We start from the raw sequence: 21,241 nt of genomic DNA, 5'->3' as shown, positions 1-21,241 counted from the left end.
TTTCTCCCCATCCCCAGCCCAGCGTATCTGCGTATCCTTCCCAGCTCCAGCTGTTTGAGAATTACATCAGACCATCCATCTGTCTCCAGGAAAAAAAGAATCCAAAAATGCAAATGACTTGTTCTCTGCTAAGTACACAGCTGTGCAAAGAACCATTTAAACCAGGACTGGTAATATATATATATTTTTTAAAGGAAACTATTCCAAAACTTCCCAAGCCTCTTAAAGAGTCTCTTAAAAAATATCTCTTGTTGAGAAATGAAATTGCCAGTCTCTTTTTAGATGAGCTTGCTTCCTGCTTTATTGAGAATTTGGCAATTCCCAGAGACAGATTTGCTTAACTTCTTTCCTTTTTACTTTCGAGTTTCTTCCCATTCTACAGGGCAGTTGCCCAATGGTTCAGAGTCTCGGTTTTCCTTATCTGTAAAATGGGGATGATTATACCTACTTTACAGAGTTGTTCTGAGGTGGGTGTATACTAGTGTCCAGCTCAGGTTAATCCTTTCTCTCTGGCCGCACCTCCACCCACTGGTTTGGCCTCCGATAGCCATGTCTGTGGTATATGATTGTGCCCTCTTGGCCAGAGCTGACTGGTCGAGAAACGAGCATTTCCCAGGCTGAGCCGATCAGATTACCGCATTGCAGAATTTGAAACTTAGACTGGGGAAGCCCAGAAACAGGCAACTGCCTGAGCTGGGTCATGGCGAAGGCAGTTCACGAGCATTTTCTCCACTTTTCATGTTGTCCCTTCTAAATATCCTTCTTTCTGTAAGTTCTTTCCCTTTTGTTTAATTTTCAAGACTCTTTTTTACAGATTTCATTCTCTTCTCTTCTTCCTTTTATACCTTTTTAGAACCTACGCTCCCCATACAGTCCTGCACCTTCGAGACTGTGGGCTGTGGTGGACACCGCTTCCTTCTGCTGGAATGCCCTTCCCACTCGCTCTGCAATTGCAAGGGCTCCATAGCCAGATTCAAAGGCCACTTCAAAAGCCATCTCCTCCAGGAGCATTCTTCAGTTTTCCCAAAAAGGAGGAAACTGCAGCTCGCCTCAGAACTTTCTATTTTATATTCATTATTAATATACATGACTTATTTCCCCGTGAGTGTGCATGCATCCTAAGGGCAAGGTCTTTGCTTTTCATTTTCTCATCTTTGGCATCTGGTAGTGTTTTATGCAGTGTAGATACTCAACTGAAATTTATCAAATTAATGAATTATTCCTTTTATTTATTTGTGGCCTGGGAACTTCTTCAATAACTGTCATCTTATCTTTTTCAAGGCTGCAAAAATACATGAACGTATATCAAAATAAAATTCAGAGAAAAGCAGGGGCCTGTTTCAAATGTTTTCTTCCCCATGGAGCTTTCTTTGGTTTTCCCATCAAGAATTAACACTTTCATTTGATATTTCATTCAGATAAATCAGGAGACAAAGCCAACTGTGGGGGAAAATGTTTTCTTTCTTTTGTCATAACTGTCTACATTCAACAATATCACTAATTAAGTGTTTCTCATTCACTTCACTTTGCAAGCCGGCATGGAGATTTACTAAGCTTAAAAAAATCTACGGAATGTTCTAGAAAAACCACCCAAGAGAATGAATGCAAACCAGAGAAATCCAGAGCCTAGTTAAACCATTCAACAAACAAAGATTGAGCATTGTGATTCTCAAAAGGCAGATCTTGTATCCAGGAGGTGGTTTTAGGTTGCGTAAGGTTGGGGCATCAAATGGCCATGTGAGACAGTCATTCTCGTCCAAGCCTTCTGATTACCTCAGGAAGAAAGTCTCACTGTGGCAGAAGACTGTCTTAAATTTGCTCATGCTCTTCTGTTTTAAAGACAGGAGTTTTGTTGACATTCGGAGCCTCCTTGTGCAGCAAACAGAACTATGGAGAATTTACTAACATTGTTTCGTTTTCACTAAAGTTATTTTTATGACTATTCTCTATTTACAATAAGACAAAAAGATTCCCTTTAAAATCTTAGTTTAAAAATGGGAATAGAAAGATTTTAAGTATTAAAGAAAAATATAAAAAAATAGTGCCACTATACACTGTATATTTAACTGCAGTGGAATGTTAAAAATAAGTCAGATTTGAAAAACGGAGGGCGACTCACAAGGAGCTATAGGTCCCAGTTCTGCTGAAAGCCATATTTGGAATGGAGTTTTCTATGAAACCTCATCATTAATATGTATAGATGAGGATTTGTTTCTACATAATGTTAAGTCCTCAATTGCTCGGAATCATTTCCATGTTTCATTTTACCTTCTTTCCAGCTTTTTTTTTTGTGTGTGTGCATCCTGCTTTCAACAGAACAGCAAACGTTAACTGTCATATTCTGATTCTGACAAACTATGCAAACCTCTGTCTAATCCAATTATTCTGTATAATTAAAGCAGTTAGTTTTAAATTACAACTGAGCTCAATTTTAAGTGGAAAAATAAATCTCTCTTTTTAATTTTCTAGTGCCTTAGTTTTATCCAGCTTTGCAAATTGTACTTATGGCCTGTCTATAAAAATAAACCTAAATGTAAATTATGATTTAAATCCCCATGGGCAAGCTGTTCTGCCTTATTTGTTAGAAAGCAAATAAGGCCTACTTTATAGTGTGTTCACGAAACTGAAAATTTCAAACCAAAGGATTTAAAAGACGTCAGCTATATTGATGCTATAATTATAGAAATTACTAAACAGAGTCACGCTCTCAGGATAATCTGAGAATCTTTAAAACAAACCATTATTTGATGTTTTTCTTGTAAGTTATATGGTAATATGGAATTAAAGAAATGTATATATACACCTTACTTATGTTCACCATTTAAGCTGTTGTCTAAACAATCTATCGATTTGGAAAACTCTAACCTGTGAGTGTTTTGGTAATTTAGTTTTGATCACGGGAGACTGCTCAAGCATGCGTTCACTCCCCTCCTGCCTCATCCGGACTGTGGCACTATCAATGCTTTAAAAATCAGTGGGAAGAAATAGGATTCCCCCTCTCCTTAAAAAGCCATTATTATTTGAGGTCTCAAGAATATTCAGCCTCACACTTCATGTGAAGTTCTAACTGAGAAACCCCAGGGTATGCAGTGTGTTCATAAATCATTTGATCCATCCCTTGCCACAAAGGAAGTTTTTGCAGGTAAAATTTTTTGTGCTAATAATCTCTAAATATTTAGGTCTTCTCTATTGTAGGTGAAGTAGAGTATTCCTCCTCCTCTGTTCAGATTCACAAATTAGGAAGAAACAAATTAGGAATGTGTTGTGTAGTGTGACTTGTTCCCATGGGCATGAGCAGATTGGAGAGAAATGCTCCCTGACAAGTGCAGAGGAGGAAAGCGTGGCACTAGTTCACACAGCTACACCAGAGCATGCTGCCTGCGCTGCATTCACTCAGTGGGGGCCACGACACAGGTATGGCAGGACGCAGACTGGGTGCAATTCCCTGTACGTATTAGCCATCAAGCAATCATTTTCTACCAGACTCAAAAAAAGCATATCCAAGTATAAGAGAATTAGACAGATCTTAACACAGGGACAACTCTGAATTTTCTCTATTTGATTAATTTTTGTGGGTGCCATATATAGTAACTAATTACTAGCAACATGCTTTGTATTCATCACCATCAGTTAACCTGCTCTTCTGCAACTCAGAAAATGGCACCACAACTGACTGGTGGCTCAAACCCCAAACCTGGATTCCTCTTGCCCCTGCTACTTACACATACACACACGCACAAACACACACACACACACTCTTAATTCAAACACGAGCGTTTTGGTAGCATTCTCCAAAGTGTATCTATTTTTCTTCATTGTCAATCCTGTCTAAGCCACCATCAGATCTCTTGCTTGGAAAGCTGCCATAGGGTCTCCCAGTGTCCGCTTTTTTTTAAAAAGAACATATATGGAATGATTTTTCTCCTGATAATTTTTTAAATAACGGCTTTATGGAGGTATAGTTTACATACTATGAAATTCATCTGTTTTAAGTGTACAATTCAATAATTTTTAGTAAATTTACAACATTGTGCAATCACAGCTATAATTCAGTTTTAGAATATAACCATCATTCCAAAAAGATCCTTTGTGCCTCTTGGCAGCCAACTACACTCCCACCCGCAGTCCTAGGCAACCGCTAGTCTACTTTCAGTCTCCATAGATTTGCCTTTTCTGGACATTCCATATAAACAGAATCATACAATATGTGGTTCTTTGCATCTGGCTTCTTTTACTTACAATGTTTTGGAGGCTTATGAGTGTTGTAGTGTGCACCAGTACTTCATTCCTTTTTATTGCCAAATAGTATACCCATCTATGTAATTTCTGGAGCATAATAATTAAACAGATAGCTGGGAAGCCATCCCTTAACTTTGAATTAGAATATTACAAAGGCGTTTAGTGTTCTGCTTCTCTCTCCAATCTACCACTCACATGGTAACTGGCATCGCGGCCATCCTTTACTTACAACTTTCCCATGGCTTCCCGTCGCCGTTAAAATTAAACCCAAATCCTTTCATGGCCCGCGAGTCCCTACCTGATCCGGTCCTTGCCTACCCATCTTATTATTTTTCTCCTTGCTCACATACTCCAGACACAATGTTCTTTCTGTTCCTTGAACATCACAAGCTATTCCCACCTCCGGGACTTTAAACTTGCTTTTCCCTCTTCCTCGAATGTTCTTCTGCTGGATCTTCAGAGGATTGGATCCTCAACGCTGAAATCTCAACTCCAATAGCACCTCCTCAAGGAGGGCTCTCTTGACCAGCCAGTCCAAAGGGAATTTTCTCCCTATCTGGTCATTCCCAATCAGATCACCCTCTTTAATGTTTTTCGTCATATTCACTGCTGTCTTAAATGATCTTATTTGTTTACATACTTATTTTATGTCTCCTCCCCCTAGAATATCAGTTCCCTGAGGGCAGGGACTGTGTCTGTCTTCTTCATTGTTGCACCCCTTGTGCCTAGAGTAGTGGCTAATTCATGTTTTTATGTAATCAACTATTTGTTGAATAAATAAGAAACAGGTTAAATCAGGATGTAAAGTGGATCTGGAGATCTGAAGCAGCCGGGTAGTAGAGCTGCACTAAACCATAGCTTTTATTTTGGTTGAATCGTCGATATTTTTGGATCTGTACTTTCCCATTTTCTTTTTAAAATAAGTATTCTTATGAAGAAATTTTAAGCACTTGTTCAGGTTTAATCTCATGCAGAGAAAGTATGTACTTCTGATCAACACTTTGGGTCTGAAAAATCAGTGCAGATACTGCTGGTTTGGAGTTTTGTGTGATTTACCCTCACTTTTAACAAGGTGTTTGATGTCAGTTTCAAGAGACTTGTGGTTTTAGTCACCCTGGCAACCTAGCTTTAGAATTAAGCCCTATTAACTGCCTCTCTATTTAGAGTGTCCTCAAGGTTATGTAGGTTTCTCATCTTATTTCTTACGTGTCTGAGTATTTTCCATTTCATTATGGGGTCAAGACTTTTTCTTAGTTTACTTATTAAAAAGATACAATAAAGCCAAAAGGAAGAGAGAATCCTTTCATATACAGTCATGCATCTCGTAATGACAGGGATGTGTTCTGAGAAATGCATCATTAGGTGATTTTGTCATTGTGTGAACATCATAGAGTGTACTTACACAAACCTAGCTGGTATAGGCTACTACACACTAGGCGATATGGTACTAATCTTATGGGACTACCGTCTATATGTGATCCATCGTTGACCGAAACGTTATCAGGTGGCACATGACTATATACATACATATGTATTTCTCCAAATTATATTTATATTTATACTTGTTTTTATATTTATACGTCCATTTTTTCTCTCTATAATACTTTTTCCTAGACCCTAGAAAAGTTTAGGTGTTAGGTAGTGAATTTGGTAGCTGATCTGAGGTTACTTTAAGTAAAGCTGGTGGTGTTAACCTTGGTCCTAAGCCTTGCTTATCAGACCCATTTTCCCTTAAACTTAACACCTACAATATGGATTTGGTGTCCTGGTCCCTGGTAGGTTAAAAAAAAATTGGGAAAGGGGCTGGCCCAGTGGCGTAGTGGTTGGGTTTGCGTGCTCCACTTCAGCGGCCTGGTGTTTGTGGGTTCAGATCCCAGGCTCACCTACACACCACTCATTGAGCCATGCTGTGGCGGTGTCCCATAAATAAAGTAGAGGAAGGTTGCCACCGATGTTAACTCAGGGCCAATCTTCCTCACACAAAAAAACAACAAAACAAATGGGAAAGAGCTAACAAAAAAATTGAACAATTAAGTCTTTTTAAACTTAATTTAACTTTTTAACTTAATTGTTAGCAATTATTGCAAAAGACCTGGAAAATTCCTGCAATGAGTTGTGTCTGTTTCAGTGCATTGTCTCTCTCTCTCTATTTTAATCCATGACTTTGTTTTTTCCTGATGCTTTAACCATCCAAGATCCTGCACAAATATAACTAAGACGTTAATTGTTCTCAATGTACAAACACCACAATGTAATCTGCTTGCTTAGTTACAGAAAGTATCACTCTGTGTTTATATAATAATTCTAAATCTGAAGCTTTTTATGTATCCAGACAAATGGGGCAAATTGAGATTGCTCAGTGAGGCCGGAGGATGACCTTCATTTGAGCACAATGACTTGCCTGCTGTTTGTATACAAACAGCTGAACCGCATCTTAATTCCAGGTTCAAGTTTAAAAGCTGCAGTGAATACTCTGAGGTTGCCAGAGACAAAGAGGACATCCTGATTGTGGAAGCTGGAGAGACAGAGGGATCCCAACAAATAAATTTAGCAAGTGACTATCACCCATACAGTTTCCCCCAGCATACAGGATGACAGAGGTTGAATACAAGTGTTCACTCAAATAGGAAGACCAACTGTTCCAATTTGCCCCAGGACACAGGACTTTTAGTGTTCAGATTAGAAAGTCCTGGGCAAACCGGGATGAGTTGGTCACTCTAATCACCAATAAGGGGTCATAACTAGCTGTGAATTAATAACACCATTTCTAGGAATGTCTCCAAAAGAAGCAAACATAGATGAGTATAAAGATTTCCATACAAGGTTGTCTGTCAGGTGCATATATCTGAGGGTGTGTCTGTACACACACTCATAAATACACAAGAGCAAAATGGAAAACAACACCAAAACATTTACGATCATCGCCTGGTATTGGGATCATGAGAAATATTTACTTTTTCCTTACACTTTTCTTCAATTTTTGGCAACAGCCATATTAATTTTTTGATCAGAAAACATCAAATCTAATTTTAAGAACTAAGCCAAGCACAGTGCCTTGTATAAAATAGACACTAAAAACATATTATTTGAAGTATATGTACAAAATATGTATTTCCTGCCCAGAGTTTTCAGCAGCTGCATCTGTTAGGAGAATCCTGGGTCTAAGATTCCACTGTGAAGTTGGAGTCAAGCCTGATTTACTTAAATGCAATTAAACGTCAAACTCATGAAAGACTTCAAGTACCCAACACTCACATTATCTACAGAGAACCGCTTACTCGCTCGGTGAGATTGGATCCGCTGTAGGTTATTTCTTGAAATCCTTTCACATTAATACCTCCCTACCAGCAGCAAGCATTACCACAAGCACAGTGCAATCCAACTTTTAAACCAAGCAGGAAATGAAACCTTGAGGGGGAAGTGAATGTGTTAATTTTCTTTTTTGGTTTGGTGTCAATGTCACCCTAACGTCAGCATGTAACATTCTGTAAAAGACACATCTTTGCTAACGTGGAGAAAGAACAAATTTGGTACAGCTTAGAGTAATCCTTGCAAAGAATAAAATACCCAGCTAGAGAACCGAGTGTCCCAGTTCCCAGCTGTACATCCATAACCCACAAGGTTATAAGAGATGTGGGGCTGGCTTCAAGTCACTCAAGGTCATTCACCGAGACACAGGAACTACAGATTACAAATGGGCAAGTGGTCCGTGCAAAGCAGGCTTTGGAGGTAATAAAACAATTGCAATCCCATGAGAAAAGAGCCAAGAGTTGTCCAGGGCTAGAATGCTCTTTGGAAAAGTGTAGAAAATGGAAACAAGAAGGAGAGTCTTGGCTCTAGGTCCCAATGTATCTTAAACCTGTCCCTTTCACTCCTGTTCCTCTGCCACCACCGGCCACCATCATTTCTCACAGGACTGCCACAACCTCCCAATTGTGTCCCTGCTTTCACTACTGCCCATGCCCACGTAATCATTCTCCATGCAGCAGCCAGGGGATCTCTTAACTATGTAAATACTGTCATTACTTTCAAGCTTAAAGTCCAAACTTGTCATCTTGGCCTCCAGACCTATGGGATCTGGCTTTGGCCAGCCTCGCCAACTCACCTCCACCGCCCTCCCCTGCACTCTGCTCCAGCCCTCAGGCCTTTTATCTGTCCCTCCAACGTGCCAGGGTAACTCCCTCTCACCACAGGGCCTCTGAATTCTCTATCCTCTCTGCCCAGCACACTCTGTGTGTGATCAGCTCCTTCTTGTTTAGGTTTAATGTCAATTGTCACTTCTTGGGGACGCTTTCCGACTAACCTAATTAGAACAGCTTCCTCTCTCCAGCTTGGTTCCTCTCCACCGAATCGCCCTGCATCTTTGCTTCACAGCAGAGCTGGAGGTGCTCTGAATCTACGTTTTGGCTGATCTCTAAATGAACTGAGGGTTACAAATAAATATTTGGCCAAAAGTGAGTATTGACATCAAGAATGAGCTTTTGGGAATACAAGAATTAAATTAAATTATTAACAATTTACTTATTATAATTTTAATAGTCAAAATGTAAACTTCTGTTATTGTAGTGTAGGAATAATAGTTTCTTAGCACTAACAGTTAGAAAGTTCCCATCAACTCCTCTATATGGCACATTTAGGATGGACACCAAATAGATGTTTACCTTACCTTGAAGTTGATGGAAGAGTGAAATATTTTTGGGCCAGCTCTGCCAGTGTGGGAACTGTTAACAGTGACGGCAAGTTATTAAGCTTTCCTCCTTTCCAGATAGGAATGCATTAAGGTAAGCTTTATCTTATTTTGCTTAATGTGATGAACACTAGTACACCAAATGAGTCTACAAAGATTAGAATTATGATATAGCCTATTCTCTACTTTTCTGCCTTGTACTGCTCTTTAAATTTTATATATGATTTCTTGACTCAGAAAGGAGATAATGTACATCCTAAAGATATCAAGTTAACACATTCTTTTAATATTCATCTACTTATTTATTTGAAAATCTTAATCATTTTTCTTACAAAATAAGCAGTTTTATAATTGTCAATGTTACATGTGTTGACAAACCTATGTGTATATTTGTAGTTTAACTGACTGATAGAATTTCAGCTTATAAAGCACATATAAAGATTTTGCCTCTAATATGCATTTGGATTACTCACTTATATTTCAAAATGAATATTCAGTTATTAACAATAAAGCAGAATGATACACCTTGCTTGTATTACAGACATTATCACACTGATTGGCTATGATGGTTATTTATGTGATTATATGATCACTGAGCACACTCAAGTGCAGACACTAGAAATGACTTTGAAATAACACTTGACTATTAGGCCTTCCAAAGGCAAGGTTGAAGTAAAGCTACATAATAGATATGACTGAATCGTACTGCCAAAGCCAAACTTGGATGCATCTATAGCCAAGGATTCAAAATGCTCTCCTATTGTTTGTCTGCCCCATTAGGTTGTGGTACCATAGTGGCAGACTTTTTCCTTCTTTTGTTCACTGCTCTATTCCCAGCACCTGGCACAGCGTTTAGCCACTCATATAAATGAGACAAAGGAAGGAAGGGCTGACTGAGTGAATGAAGGGGTACAGTGAACAGCATTTTAAGCTCCTTTCTCTGCGATCTGATTCTCTCCCTGATTTATAAGTTTTTGTGGGATCAGCGGGTAGCAGGCCTATGGGATGAATTCAGATCACAAATGACCAAGGGAGCACCATGAGTTCTTCCAGGGGCTGCCATTTCCAGAGACCAGGCTGGTTTTGAGATCTGTTTTGTTTGGGGTCTCTCTAAAGTAGGAAATTGAGAAAGAGAGAGAAGCGGTTTCTAGGTCTCAAGTCCTGATACATTTGACTCAACAGAAAATCACTTAGTTACGTTCTTGGAATAGAAATAGTTCGCATGATTTGACGCAGTAGAGGGGAAAAACAAGGTGACAACACATGGAGGGCAGAACTGGGAGGTCAGACGCTAAGATTCCTGCCTCCAATTCCTCTTTCCTAATAGTCCTCAAATACTCATATTACAACTCTATTCTACTATTCAATGTGTAAAGTAATGGTAGAAAAGAGCTCCCTTTTTATTCCTTCCATCTCTCTAGTAAATCTACAAAGAAAAAATATTGAAACTACAAAACCCTGCCTTAATTAGATTGTGGAACAGCCTATTTGCTAAACTTCAAGATACCCCTAAATTTACATAGATTTAGTTTAACTTGTAATGCACTTACCGATTCTTTTGTCTGTGTGTGTGTTTTGTTCATTATTTCAAAAGTGACAGTGGTTTGGTATGAAGTTGAGCTCACACATGGATTTACTTTATTTTTCAGACTTTTTCTGTTCTTTTGGATGTGGAGCATTTATCTGAGTGGAGAACTCTCCCCCATAGTTATCAGCACGTTCATCAGTATTCTAAAGAGGCTTTCAAGCCCATCACATGCACCTCCTTCTTAGCTTTTCTCAGAACCCTTCACTGTTGGTCATCAAGGCTCAGCTCTGAGTCAATCAAGATTTACTGACCATCTGTTACATGTAAGGCAGTATAAGAAAACTAGCCTGATATACAGATTTTTCTGAGTACAAATAAGGAATCTACATAGGGGGAACACGTTCCAAGGGAAACTTAAAAAAGGCATCTAATTGAGAGAGAAAGTATCTTAAGCTTCTTCAGTTCACACCACCTGACTTTCCTGGTTTGTGCCACTTGTTTTGCTTTTCATCTTGACTCCACGGATGGGAACAATAATTACAACGATCAGAATAACAGCTCTTATGTTTGTGCCAAGTGCTTTGCATATGTTATTAAATTTGAATCCTCATCCACAAGCCTATGACATAAGCATCAGCAGCTCATTTTATAGATGAAGAAACTGAGGTTCAGAAGGATTTAATAACTCACTCAATGTAACAATGTCAGTGGAGCAATTGGGATGCAAACTAGGAATTGCCTGCCCCCTAAAGATTTTGCTCTTATGCCTATGCTGAACCTTTATTTTTCATATAATCACCAAACGTTTCCAAGCAGGTTCTGGCTATTAAACGCCATTGAAATGGCTGCTCCACCCCAAACCCTCCAACCCAGAAGCTCTGGGGGAGGGCGAAAGCTTTTAAGTCCTTACCAAGGAACCCAGGGAAATTTGAAGGTCTCCAGAGCTTAAGCACCAGAGCCCCAGAAGTTTCCAAACACCCTGACAACTGGCATCATGCCAAGAAGAGCATCTGTCTTCCCTGGAGGCCCCACATTCATCTGCATCCCTGCAGTGAGGTGAGCTCTACATCACAGCAAGGGGGTTTTGCTATAAAACAAATAAGACACTTCGGAACACACAGAAAGTACTATAATCTCGGCAGCCTGCTAGCTTCTCTTGAACAAAGGCTCTGATCCAGAAAGCAGCTGGAAGGATGGGCTTGCAGAGACCCAGGCCGTAGAGGGTGGGATGGTTTGGTGTGCTGTGACTCTGGGTGAGGACTCAGGGAGGACTGCTGTCTTTTTCTATTCCTCTCTCCTTTGGGAACCCCACTCTAACACTATTCCCCACTCTAACACTAATGCCTGGCAAATAGCATGTGCTCCATAAGTATTTATTGACCAACATACCTGTCATTCAAAGTTTACTCTGGTCCTTAAAGATGCTTCAGGTTTCAAGATGGAAATTCGATCATACATTCTCCTGGCTTAAAAATTCTCCAATGTCTTCTCCATGTTCTTGGAATGAAGTTCAAACCCTTTATGTGGTCAAAAGGTCCTGAGTTGTCTAGTCCTAGCTTGCCCTTTAAACTCTTCTTGTAGCATGCTCCCCGCTACTGTCTAATCTCTAGTCACATTTCTTTCCTTTCTGATTCCAGAACACATCAAACCCCTTCCTACCTTAAAGCCTTTGCACTTGCTGTTCCCTGTGCCTGGAATGCTTTCCCTGGCTCTTCTAATGGCTGGTTCCTTCTCATCCTTCAGGTATCAACTCACACATTACCTACTCTGAGCATCCGTGGCCACTAGAGTACCCTATATCCCCATTACTTTTTACTACAGCAGGCTGTTTATTTCTTTCAGAATCAAAATATAATTTATCATATATGTTTATTTGTTAATTTGTTTATTGCCTATATCCTTTACTAGAATGTATGCTCCATGAGGCCAAGGCTTGATCCATGTTAGTCATGGCTGTAGCCCCAGCACTAGTTGGACCCAAGTAGAACATTCCACGTACACTTATTGAGGGAACGCAAGTGCCCACCCTTCCTATCATTCACTTACGTCTAAATTTTAAAGGAGGCATTCAGGAAAGATGTTCTATTTCCACTGAAACCATTCCAGGGGCCAGTACGCAGAAAACATCCTTAGTTAAATTGAGAAAGGAAGTACCATTAAGAAGATGATACATGAGGCAAGGAATTGGAGGACACAACTTCCTTTTCTGACTTGGTAACTGACTTAATGTGGGGGTGATTTAACACCACTCCATTTCTATGAATAATTTGGGCATAATAAGCCTGGTGCATTCTGAGTTGTACCATTAGGACAAATAATTATTCCACAGAAGAAAAATGTTATGGAAAGTCACCGTGTTTTGTTTTTGTGTTTTTGCTTTAATGTGGTCTCATCAGATAAGGTGCCATTGAAAAATGCTAGGGCTACGGCCAGATGTACCAGTTAGAGCATTTTATTTTCTTATTCCCTTGGAAAGTGGCAGGAAACAGTTTGATTGTGTTTTCTAATTCCTGACAATAATGAAATCCATATGTCATGAAGCCCATGGCTTGTCAGGGAATAATAAACTTGTGAAATAATCAAATGTTAAGTGGCGTCCTTGGTTTCAATTCAGAAGAATAGAATTTCAGATTAGTTAGCACAGTACTGGGCTGCTAACTCAAGCTGCCTTTCTTTTCAGCAAAATTATTTAAATTTCTCCAGTATTTAAACCTCAGGGGATGCTTTCTTTAGAGGGTAATTTACATTGTACGAATCCACCGAGAAAGCCACTCATTTTGGAATCTATCTTCTGCTCAGGGAATATGTGAGGTTTCCTTACATCAATTTTCCCAAATAAAAGTAATTTGCATACCATCTTCCCAATCTTTGCCATTTCCACATACCAACACAAGATACTTTCATGATTATTTTTTATCATATCTAGGTACCACCTGTGCTATTATTTACTTAATATATTTTATTTAAATTAATTCACTTTTTAAATGTTAATATATTTCTTTAATAAAGGAAGACTTATGTCACTGCTATAAAAGACAAGGCAGCACCACCAGCCATGAATGGAAGGTGACACGAAGTACAACATGCTATTATCTTATATATTTATTTGTTCATTTATTCTTGGCCTATGTGCTTTACTAAAACATACACTCCATGAGGCCAAGCCTTGATCCACGTTATTCACGGCTGTAGCCCAAGCTCTGGTTGGACCCACGTAGAACATTCCATGTACACTTGTCGAGGGAACACAAGTGCCACCCTACATATCATTCACTTACATCTAAATTTCAAAGGAACCATTCAGGAAAGATATTCTGCTTTCTTTTAAACCATTCCAAAGGCCAGTACACAGAAAACATTTTTGGTTAAATGAGATCTAAACAATGCTATTAAATTCTAAGTGCAGGCTCTGAGACTGAGGCCTGTGGAAGTGTTGCAAATTTACTAGAACCAAATCAAAACATTCTCCTTGACTTGATCAGAAGAACTGAAAATGAATGGAAAAGAAATAACTTCCTTATTACATGATTTGATGTTATTCGATGTTATGTCTTGGTAACATCGAACATGATCTCTGTTATCAGCAGAAGTAAGAGTGCCATCCTTTGAAAATCACTGCCTCAGGGCAAGAAAAATCTTCTGCTCTATTTCAAAGGAGGTGGAAAAATATATCTGGGTTCTTGAATCCACAAAGTATTTCCCTTCTTCATTCCCATGCCTGTCTGAGATTGCTCGCCTAAAAACACGATTTTGGTAACTTCTGCCTCAGCATCCCCATTGGTTTTCCACCAGAGGCAGAAACAATGTGCTGCAAATGAGAGTAATATTTTTTTAATAAATATATATCTTGAAAACTTTTGATCACATGTTCTTCTGGCTTTCCACCTTAAAAACCCAGGAGAGGAGGACAGTAGAATTGAAAGGATATATAGTCTGCTTGAAAATAACCAATGGGTACCAAAGAGATTGATAAAATAAAGGATGAGTGGGGGCTACACACACTCTCTCTCTCACACACACACACACAACTTTTCCCAACCACAAAGTATATTTAACTCATGAACATGGCATTCCTATATTACGCACCTGATCCATATTATGTACCATGCTGGGAAAGACCCTGGTTGTAAGCAAGTGATGGAATTGATGAAGGAGGTGAGGGAGAGCTTGGAACCTCCATTACTAGATTTGGATAATGTAGATCAGCATTTCCAGTGAACGCTAATAAGTGTTAGTTGAAATAACTTTAGGAAACTCATGGATAAACAAAGCTTAACAGGTTTATTACTGTCAGAAATCATCAAAGCCTTTAAAATGCCAATGTATACTGTGAATAACTTGGAAAGAGGTGCAATGTCTTCCATTTCCCAAGCTTACTTGACCATGGTACCACTCTCCCTGTCTTTCTTTTTCTTAGAGTATTCCACACATTAAAGTTCTGAAAACACACTCTTCGACAAACAGGGTTATGTAATGTACTCCTGAATTTGTGACTGTACTTGCAAAAAAAAAAGAGAGACAAAAGCTAAATTCCCTGTAGACACAAGATAGGATAAAATGTTAGTGTTCCAGTTACTGGGTGAAATGCTTGGTAGCAGCAACAATAGAATTTATGAATAATAAATAAAATAATCATGAGTGGAATTTTGGTTTTAGAATATATAATAAAGTATGGGCATCAGCTGGCTGTAAGATTAGTCAAAGACAAGATTCAGAAGGTGAACAGGGCAGAAAAATGGCCAATCTTTTCAGACGACGAAGTGGAGTTATCAGGACAGATGAAAGATAACCCCAAAAAGGACACTTTTTGGGATAATCAAAATCAAGCAAAGATGACAGCTGGAGATTAGCAATGGGCGAAATTGTAAGTAGAAGAGGAGAGGAAAGGAGAAGAAATATAAGCTTCAAAGAAAAGAAAATGATGGAGAGGATTCCGAGTAAGTCCAAACTAGGAAGAGAGGAAGAAAATGGACCTGCATCAACAGGCTCATTCATCCTACCAGATAAAATTGGAAGCAGAGGAAAACTACCAGAACTATGACAAAGAAAGATGTAAAGAAGAGAATTGGGAAAAGAATCATAGATTTAGAAGGATGATGAGTAGAGGTTGTTAAGAAAATTTATATAGAAAGGATAAAGAAAGAGACAGAAATATGATCATTGGTAGATTTCCAACTCTGGATATATCTCTTTGGGATACTATAGAAATGGCAAATAATGGCACTTGTACCCATTCCTCTCCCATGGCAGACATTACAAGTTGATCATGGCACTATTTCCCTCTTAATGAAGATTTGGCCTCAGAATCCTTCCCAACACAGCACTCTATGTAGCCGCTACCAGCTGATTTGACTTGACCCTCGTCATGAAACTTGCATTCTTACTGTATTAAAAAAGAAAGAAACAAACCTTCTGTGGGGTTTTGGTAATACCCACTTGAAGAGGAATAAAAAAATTATACTTCTGGCTAGAAAAGCAAAATGTTTCAGTGTGTGATGTTTATTTATAGGAACATAATCATGCACATGTATGGAGAGGAGCAAATATATATGTGAAATATGAGTATTTCCAATAGGTAGACCCAAGCATTTCATATTTATTTGTAATCTGAAACCCTACTTTAAACATTCATGAGTGCATGGGAATCAGTTCATCACTTACCCTGGCAACTGACACCTTTAAATCCAATAAAATATGAATTATGTTTTGAGTTAAAATAGCCCATATGAAACAACAGCCTGTTAGAGTAATCAGAGCTTTCTTCCTCCTTCTCCAACTTGTGATACTATATCGGGCCCAATATCTTAAAACGTGGGCAGAGGGGCTGGCCCAGTGATGTAGTAGTTAAGTTCATGTGTTCCTCTTCAGTGGCCCGGGGGTTCATGGGTTCAGATCCCGGGTGTGGCCCTACACACCACTCATCAAGCCATGCTGTGGTAGCATCCCACAAACAAAATAGAGGAAGCCTGGCACAGATGTTAGCTCGGGGACAATCTTCCTCAAGCAAAAAAAAAAAAAAAAGAGGAAAATTCAAAAAAAAGAGGAAGAGGAAAAAAGAAGTTAGCTCAGGGCCAATCATCCTCACCAAAAAAAAAGGTTGGCAGAAACACCAAATACATGACCTACGTGACACATTTTTAAAAAGCACATATAGGTGCCTGCCCCGTGGCTGAGTGGTTAAGTTCACCCACTTTGCTCAGGTGGCCCAGGGTTTCACTGGTTCAGATCCTGGGTGTGGACCTAGCACCACTCATCAAGCCATGCTGAGGGAGCATCCCACATACCAGAACTAGAAGGACCTACAACTAGAATATACAACTATGTACTGGGGGGCTTTGGGGAGAAGAAAAAAAATGACTGGCAACAGATATTAGCTTACGGCAAAACTTTAAAAAAATAATAGCAATAATGAAAAATAAAAAGCACATATAAGTAATCCACCATAACATAATAGCATTGATAATGATCAGGCCATGGTGCCAGTGGGGGGAAAGATTGAGACTTCATCAATGGCATTCATTTTCAGTTTGAAACTAAGTTTAAACAAAGGGAGGAAGGATGGTGTGTGACCAGTTGCGCTGGTTTCCATTTCCTCCTGCATACACTCATTAATTTCATCCAGCTTCTGAGCATCTGAGGCCTTTGCCTATTCATACAAAGAACCACTTGAAGGCATACAATGCCCTCAGATTTTCTCTCGTCCAGGAAACATTCAGTGCTTTCTTTGAACTGCTTTGTTTGAACATCCTGGTAAGTTATTAATGTTCTGCCAAACAGCTCATAATGCTCTAGGGGAGGAGAGGCAGTGAGCTGCTGTTAGGAGTTATTCTCTTTATGACTTTCTTATGCATTGACACTAATAAAAAAAGATGCTCATTAGTCTAGGCTGGCTTAATTGAGATAGAAAAGGAAGAGAGAGAGGCAGTGGGTAGGGAGGGAAGACAGCAGTGATCTTTCAAGGATCTTTGAGGCCTGAGAGTCTATTGACCTAAATGAACTAATCATCATCACTCCTGGGAAACACTGCAATAGAATCCTAACTGCTATCCTGCATCAACTCTGCCCCCTCCACTGCAGCCAGAGGGATCTTTTCAAATCACACATCTAACCATGTGTCCCCATGCTTTCTTCTCCATGGCCTAGCAAGGCCTTTCACGGTGTGGCCTCTTCCTGCCTCACTGGCAACTGATGGCATATCTTGGTCTCTGAACTGCAGCCCCACTGGCATTCTTTCAATTTCTCTTTGCTACAGGGCCTTTGCACAAGCTGACTCTGTCTGGAACGCTCTTTCCACTCCTATGCCCCTTGTTCACCTTTTATACTATTAGTCCAAATGTCTTATAACCCCTAAAGAAGGCCTACTCTGACTTAATTCCCCCTACTATCTCCTCTCAGAGTGCTCTTTCCTTCTCAGCATTTACAACTATCTGTAATTACGTTTCTGTGAGATTATTTTTCTGATGCCCCTACTCAACTGTAAGCTCTGTAGGGCTACAACAGTGACTATTTTCCTTTCTGCTGTGCCACAGTAACTTGTACACACACAATGAGCATTTGACAAATATGTATTGACCTAATGAATTAGTGTATTATGTCTAATGTAACATACTGCTTTGATGATATATTCATAACTGTGGCTCATAAAGATTTTGAAAAAAATTGCTTATACTGCAAACCAAATATTATTTAGAAAATATAATAAATTTATACAAAACTCTCCTGCACACCATATTGAAGGATGGAAGTTGTGACTCTCTAATGTGAATATATAAAGCTTCCAGAAAGGAGATTGTTTCTTTAATTTTCTTCTGTTCTCTGCTTTGAAGGAAGTCTTTTTATGGCTGCCAAATAAAAATGTAGTCAAGTCATCTTGTTTGAAAAATAAACAAGGTAAATGTCTCCTAGAACATTCTGGGGAAACCAGACCTTTAACTTGGAGTTCGCCAAAATGGAGCCGAGAGAACAACCTTCTGGAAGATCAACTGTGGAGAAACACAACTTACGTTGGTTTAGAAGCCTCGGCCTGGTCAGTCTGTAGTTTCTCTCCTCCTTCCACCTCCATGGTGCAGTATACAATGCGATTTGGAGCCAAAGATTTGAGGCCTTGGACTTCCATGATCACCACCTAGAAACAGAATCACACACAGTAGAGGTTACTGCTAAAGCCCATGGGCAGCATCACCCAGAGGAAAATACAGACATGAGAAGAAGTTACAAAAAACGCCAACACGTGTCTGATGGCTTCTATCAGGTTTCTCCGAGTCACGCTGGGGTCAGTCTAGCATGAAGATGTAATTCTTCACAGTGTAGCTTATTGCCTCCCAGATGGAAAGACAAGGCTCACTAATTCAGATGCTCATAGGGGCCAGACAGGTAATGGGCTACTCTTTTCTGCTTTAGACACATGGAGTCATTTTTCATTTCCATGAAGAAATAGGTTTTCTCCTATTTCTTCAAAAACAGTTCAGCTTTTAATTCAGCACTTGGCAGAGACATAGTTCCATGAATTCACTTTTCTCTTTACAATAAGATAAGTGATAAAGCAAGCGCTAAGTTAAAGGGCAAGTAGCATTCAGCATTAGAGTCAGAGATACAATAGGGAGTAGTGGGGACTGTGGCAAACTGGAAAGCACATGCTCCATCTAAAGGGAGCAGTTGTTATTCAGTTGCAGCCCATTGTTGCCTTGTCTTTCCCTGGTCCAGAGTTGCCAGATGCTCTAATTTTTTCCTACCAGAAAATGGAAATCTGGTTCAGAAACAAAGTCAGAAATCTGATTTTGAAATTTTGACAATAATCCAAAAAGCAAGGAATAAAATACACAAACTTTGTGCAGGCCAACATTGTTGTGTCAAAACAAAAACATGTCTGCAGCTGCATATACTCTGTTCTAGACTGAGAGAAAAGGCTTATGTCTTGATGGACCTGGTATTTTACAATACCTGGCACTTCCCACCAGTACACTTAAACTCCATTCAATCACCTGCTGTTCTCATATTCAGTGGTATGCCCTGTCACTTACAAGATCAAGGGGGTGGGGAGGGGAGGGCAGAGATATAATTTAAAATTCTGAAACAAATGATCTACATTGCGATCTACAGTGAGCAATGTATATAAAAATAATCACTCAATTGTACTCCAAAAGAAGTAATGACATTCCACAAGGAGAAGGATGTGAGTGTGCAAAAACTGATGTAAACTTCTGTAATGGGCTTGATTCAAGGAAGTACAACAGGGCTGGCATTGAGCCTGGATTCACAAGTCACAGTTTTGCTGCTGGATAGCCCAGTGGTTCTCAAACCTAGTGGGAATCAGAATCATCTGGAGGCCTTGTTAAACCAGGGACTCCTGGACTCCACCCTGAGTTCCTGATAAGTAGGTCTGGGGTGGGGTCCCAAACTTTTCATTTCTAACAACTTCCTCAGTAATGCTGATGTTGATGGTGGTAATCCGGGAGCTTTGAGAACCGTTGTACTACTCAAATGACATTGGGCAAATGACTTGACCTTGAAGTCACTTGACTTTTCTTTCAAGTCTCCTCTGCCTCGGTTTCCTCATCTGTAAAGTGGGGACAATGATATATGTGTCCTCTCTCTCTCTCTGAGGCTGTTGTGTGAGGATTAAATGAGAGGATCTATGTAATTGAAAAATTTTACACTGAGAAGAACCACACAAATGAAAAGAAACAGGAGGCACATGAAAAAGAGCACACTTTTGGAATTTAAATGATCTGAGTTCAAATCCTGAATCTGCATCTTCACTAGCTGTGTAACATTTGCAAGTTTCTTAACCTCTCTGAAGCTTTATTTCTGTATCTGCAAATTCCTCAAAAGACTGTTGTGAGGATTTGCTGAATTAGTGATGGCAAAGCAGGCATAATGGCATTCTACAAACACCTGTTGCTCTTTATCAGACCACTATCCCTGCCTAAGGCCACGCCCCTGGGCATCCTGGACCTTGGTCCTCTTGCAGCGTTAACTGCTCCTGGTGTCCCTTCCAGTAATGCAATTCTATAATTACATAAAATATGTCTGTACCAACCTGCAAATTCAAACCCCAGTCTGCTTAGATGAAATGACACAGTCCTCTTTCTCTGTCTTCTTGCCCATCCCCCTATGTTTTCCCAAACACATTCACAAATAGAGGCACAATGATTTTTGCTGGCAGGTTTAGTATGATGTGCAAGTTAGTGTTATAATTAAAAAGTACTTGGAAACCCTAGGTCACTTCTTTCTGTACTTGTACTTACAAGTTAAAGCCTGTTTGAATCAATGTGCACATGGGAATATGGCTGGGGACTCGCCCACATCTATATTTCAGATAATCAGCTGCATAATATTGAGTACCGATAAAGAATTAGAAAATTACAGATTTAAAAGCTTCATGAAAATCAATAAACCACTTTTTTCCCCTTGCTGTAGGAAGATGAGGCAGTAGGGATAAATTGCCACTTCTAATTGGCAATAATCAAATTCAAAGACACCTAATAAAAAGCGTTCAGTACCTCAGGTGGCAGCATTAAAAAAGAAAGAAAGAAAGGAAGTTTCTGTGAAATTACACTGATGATTTTTTCACACACCAAGTGCTCTATATTTAGTTAAATACTGCCTCTTCCAACTGCAAGATACATGTTGAAAACACTGTAATGTGTCTATCTCAGTCCAAACTGAGAACAGTAAAATAAATTACCTGCAGTTAATTCACAGCAAGCCTTAATGATGTTCTAGAAAATTAATTTAGTCTTTACAAATTCTAATTAAATTTACAGAAATTTTATCTATTCTCTTGG

General features: G+C 39.4%; 1 protein-coding gene across 20 annotated transcripts in view; it reads right to left on the bottom strand.

The window, feature by feature from the left end:
- CADPS (calcium dependent secretion activator) overlaps nt 1-21,241 on the bottom strand; it is a 431,612-nt gene that overhangs the window by 210,912 nt on the left and 199,459 nt on the right. For all 20 annotated transcript variants that reach the window (XM_070492692.1, XM_070492701.1, XM_070492702.1 and 17 more), the window contains exon 6: nt 18,458-18,579. In XM_070492692.1, the coding sequence (XP_070348793.1) occupies nt 18,458-18,579 (122 nt within the window). The remainder of the gene's footprint in view (nt 1-18,457; nt 18,580-21,241) is intronic.

The sequence above is a fragment of the Equus asinus genome, chromosome 21 (genome assembly GCF_041296235.1).
Source record: "Equus asinus isolate D_3611 breed Donkey chromosome 21, EquAss-T2T_v2, whole genome shotgun sequence".
Classification (NCBI taxonomy): domain Eukaryota; kingdom Metazoa; phylum Chordata; class Mammalia; order Perissodactyla; family Equidae; genus Equus; species Equus asinus.
This window is presented reverse-complemented; position numbering and strand designations above follow the sequence as displayed.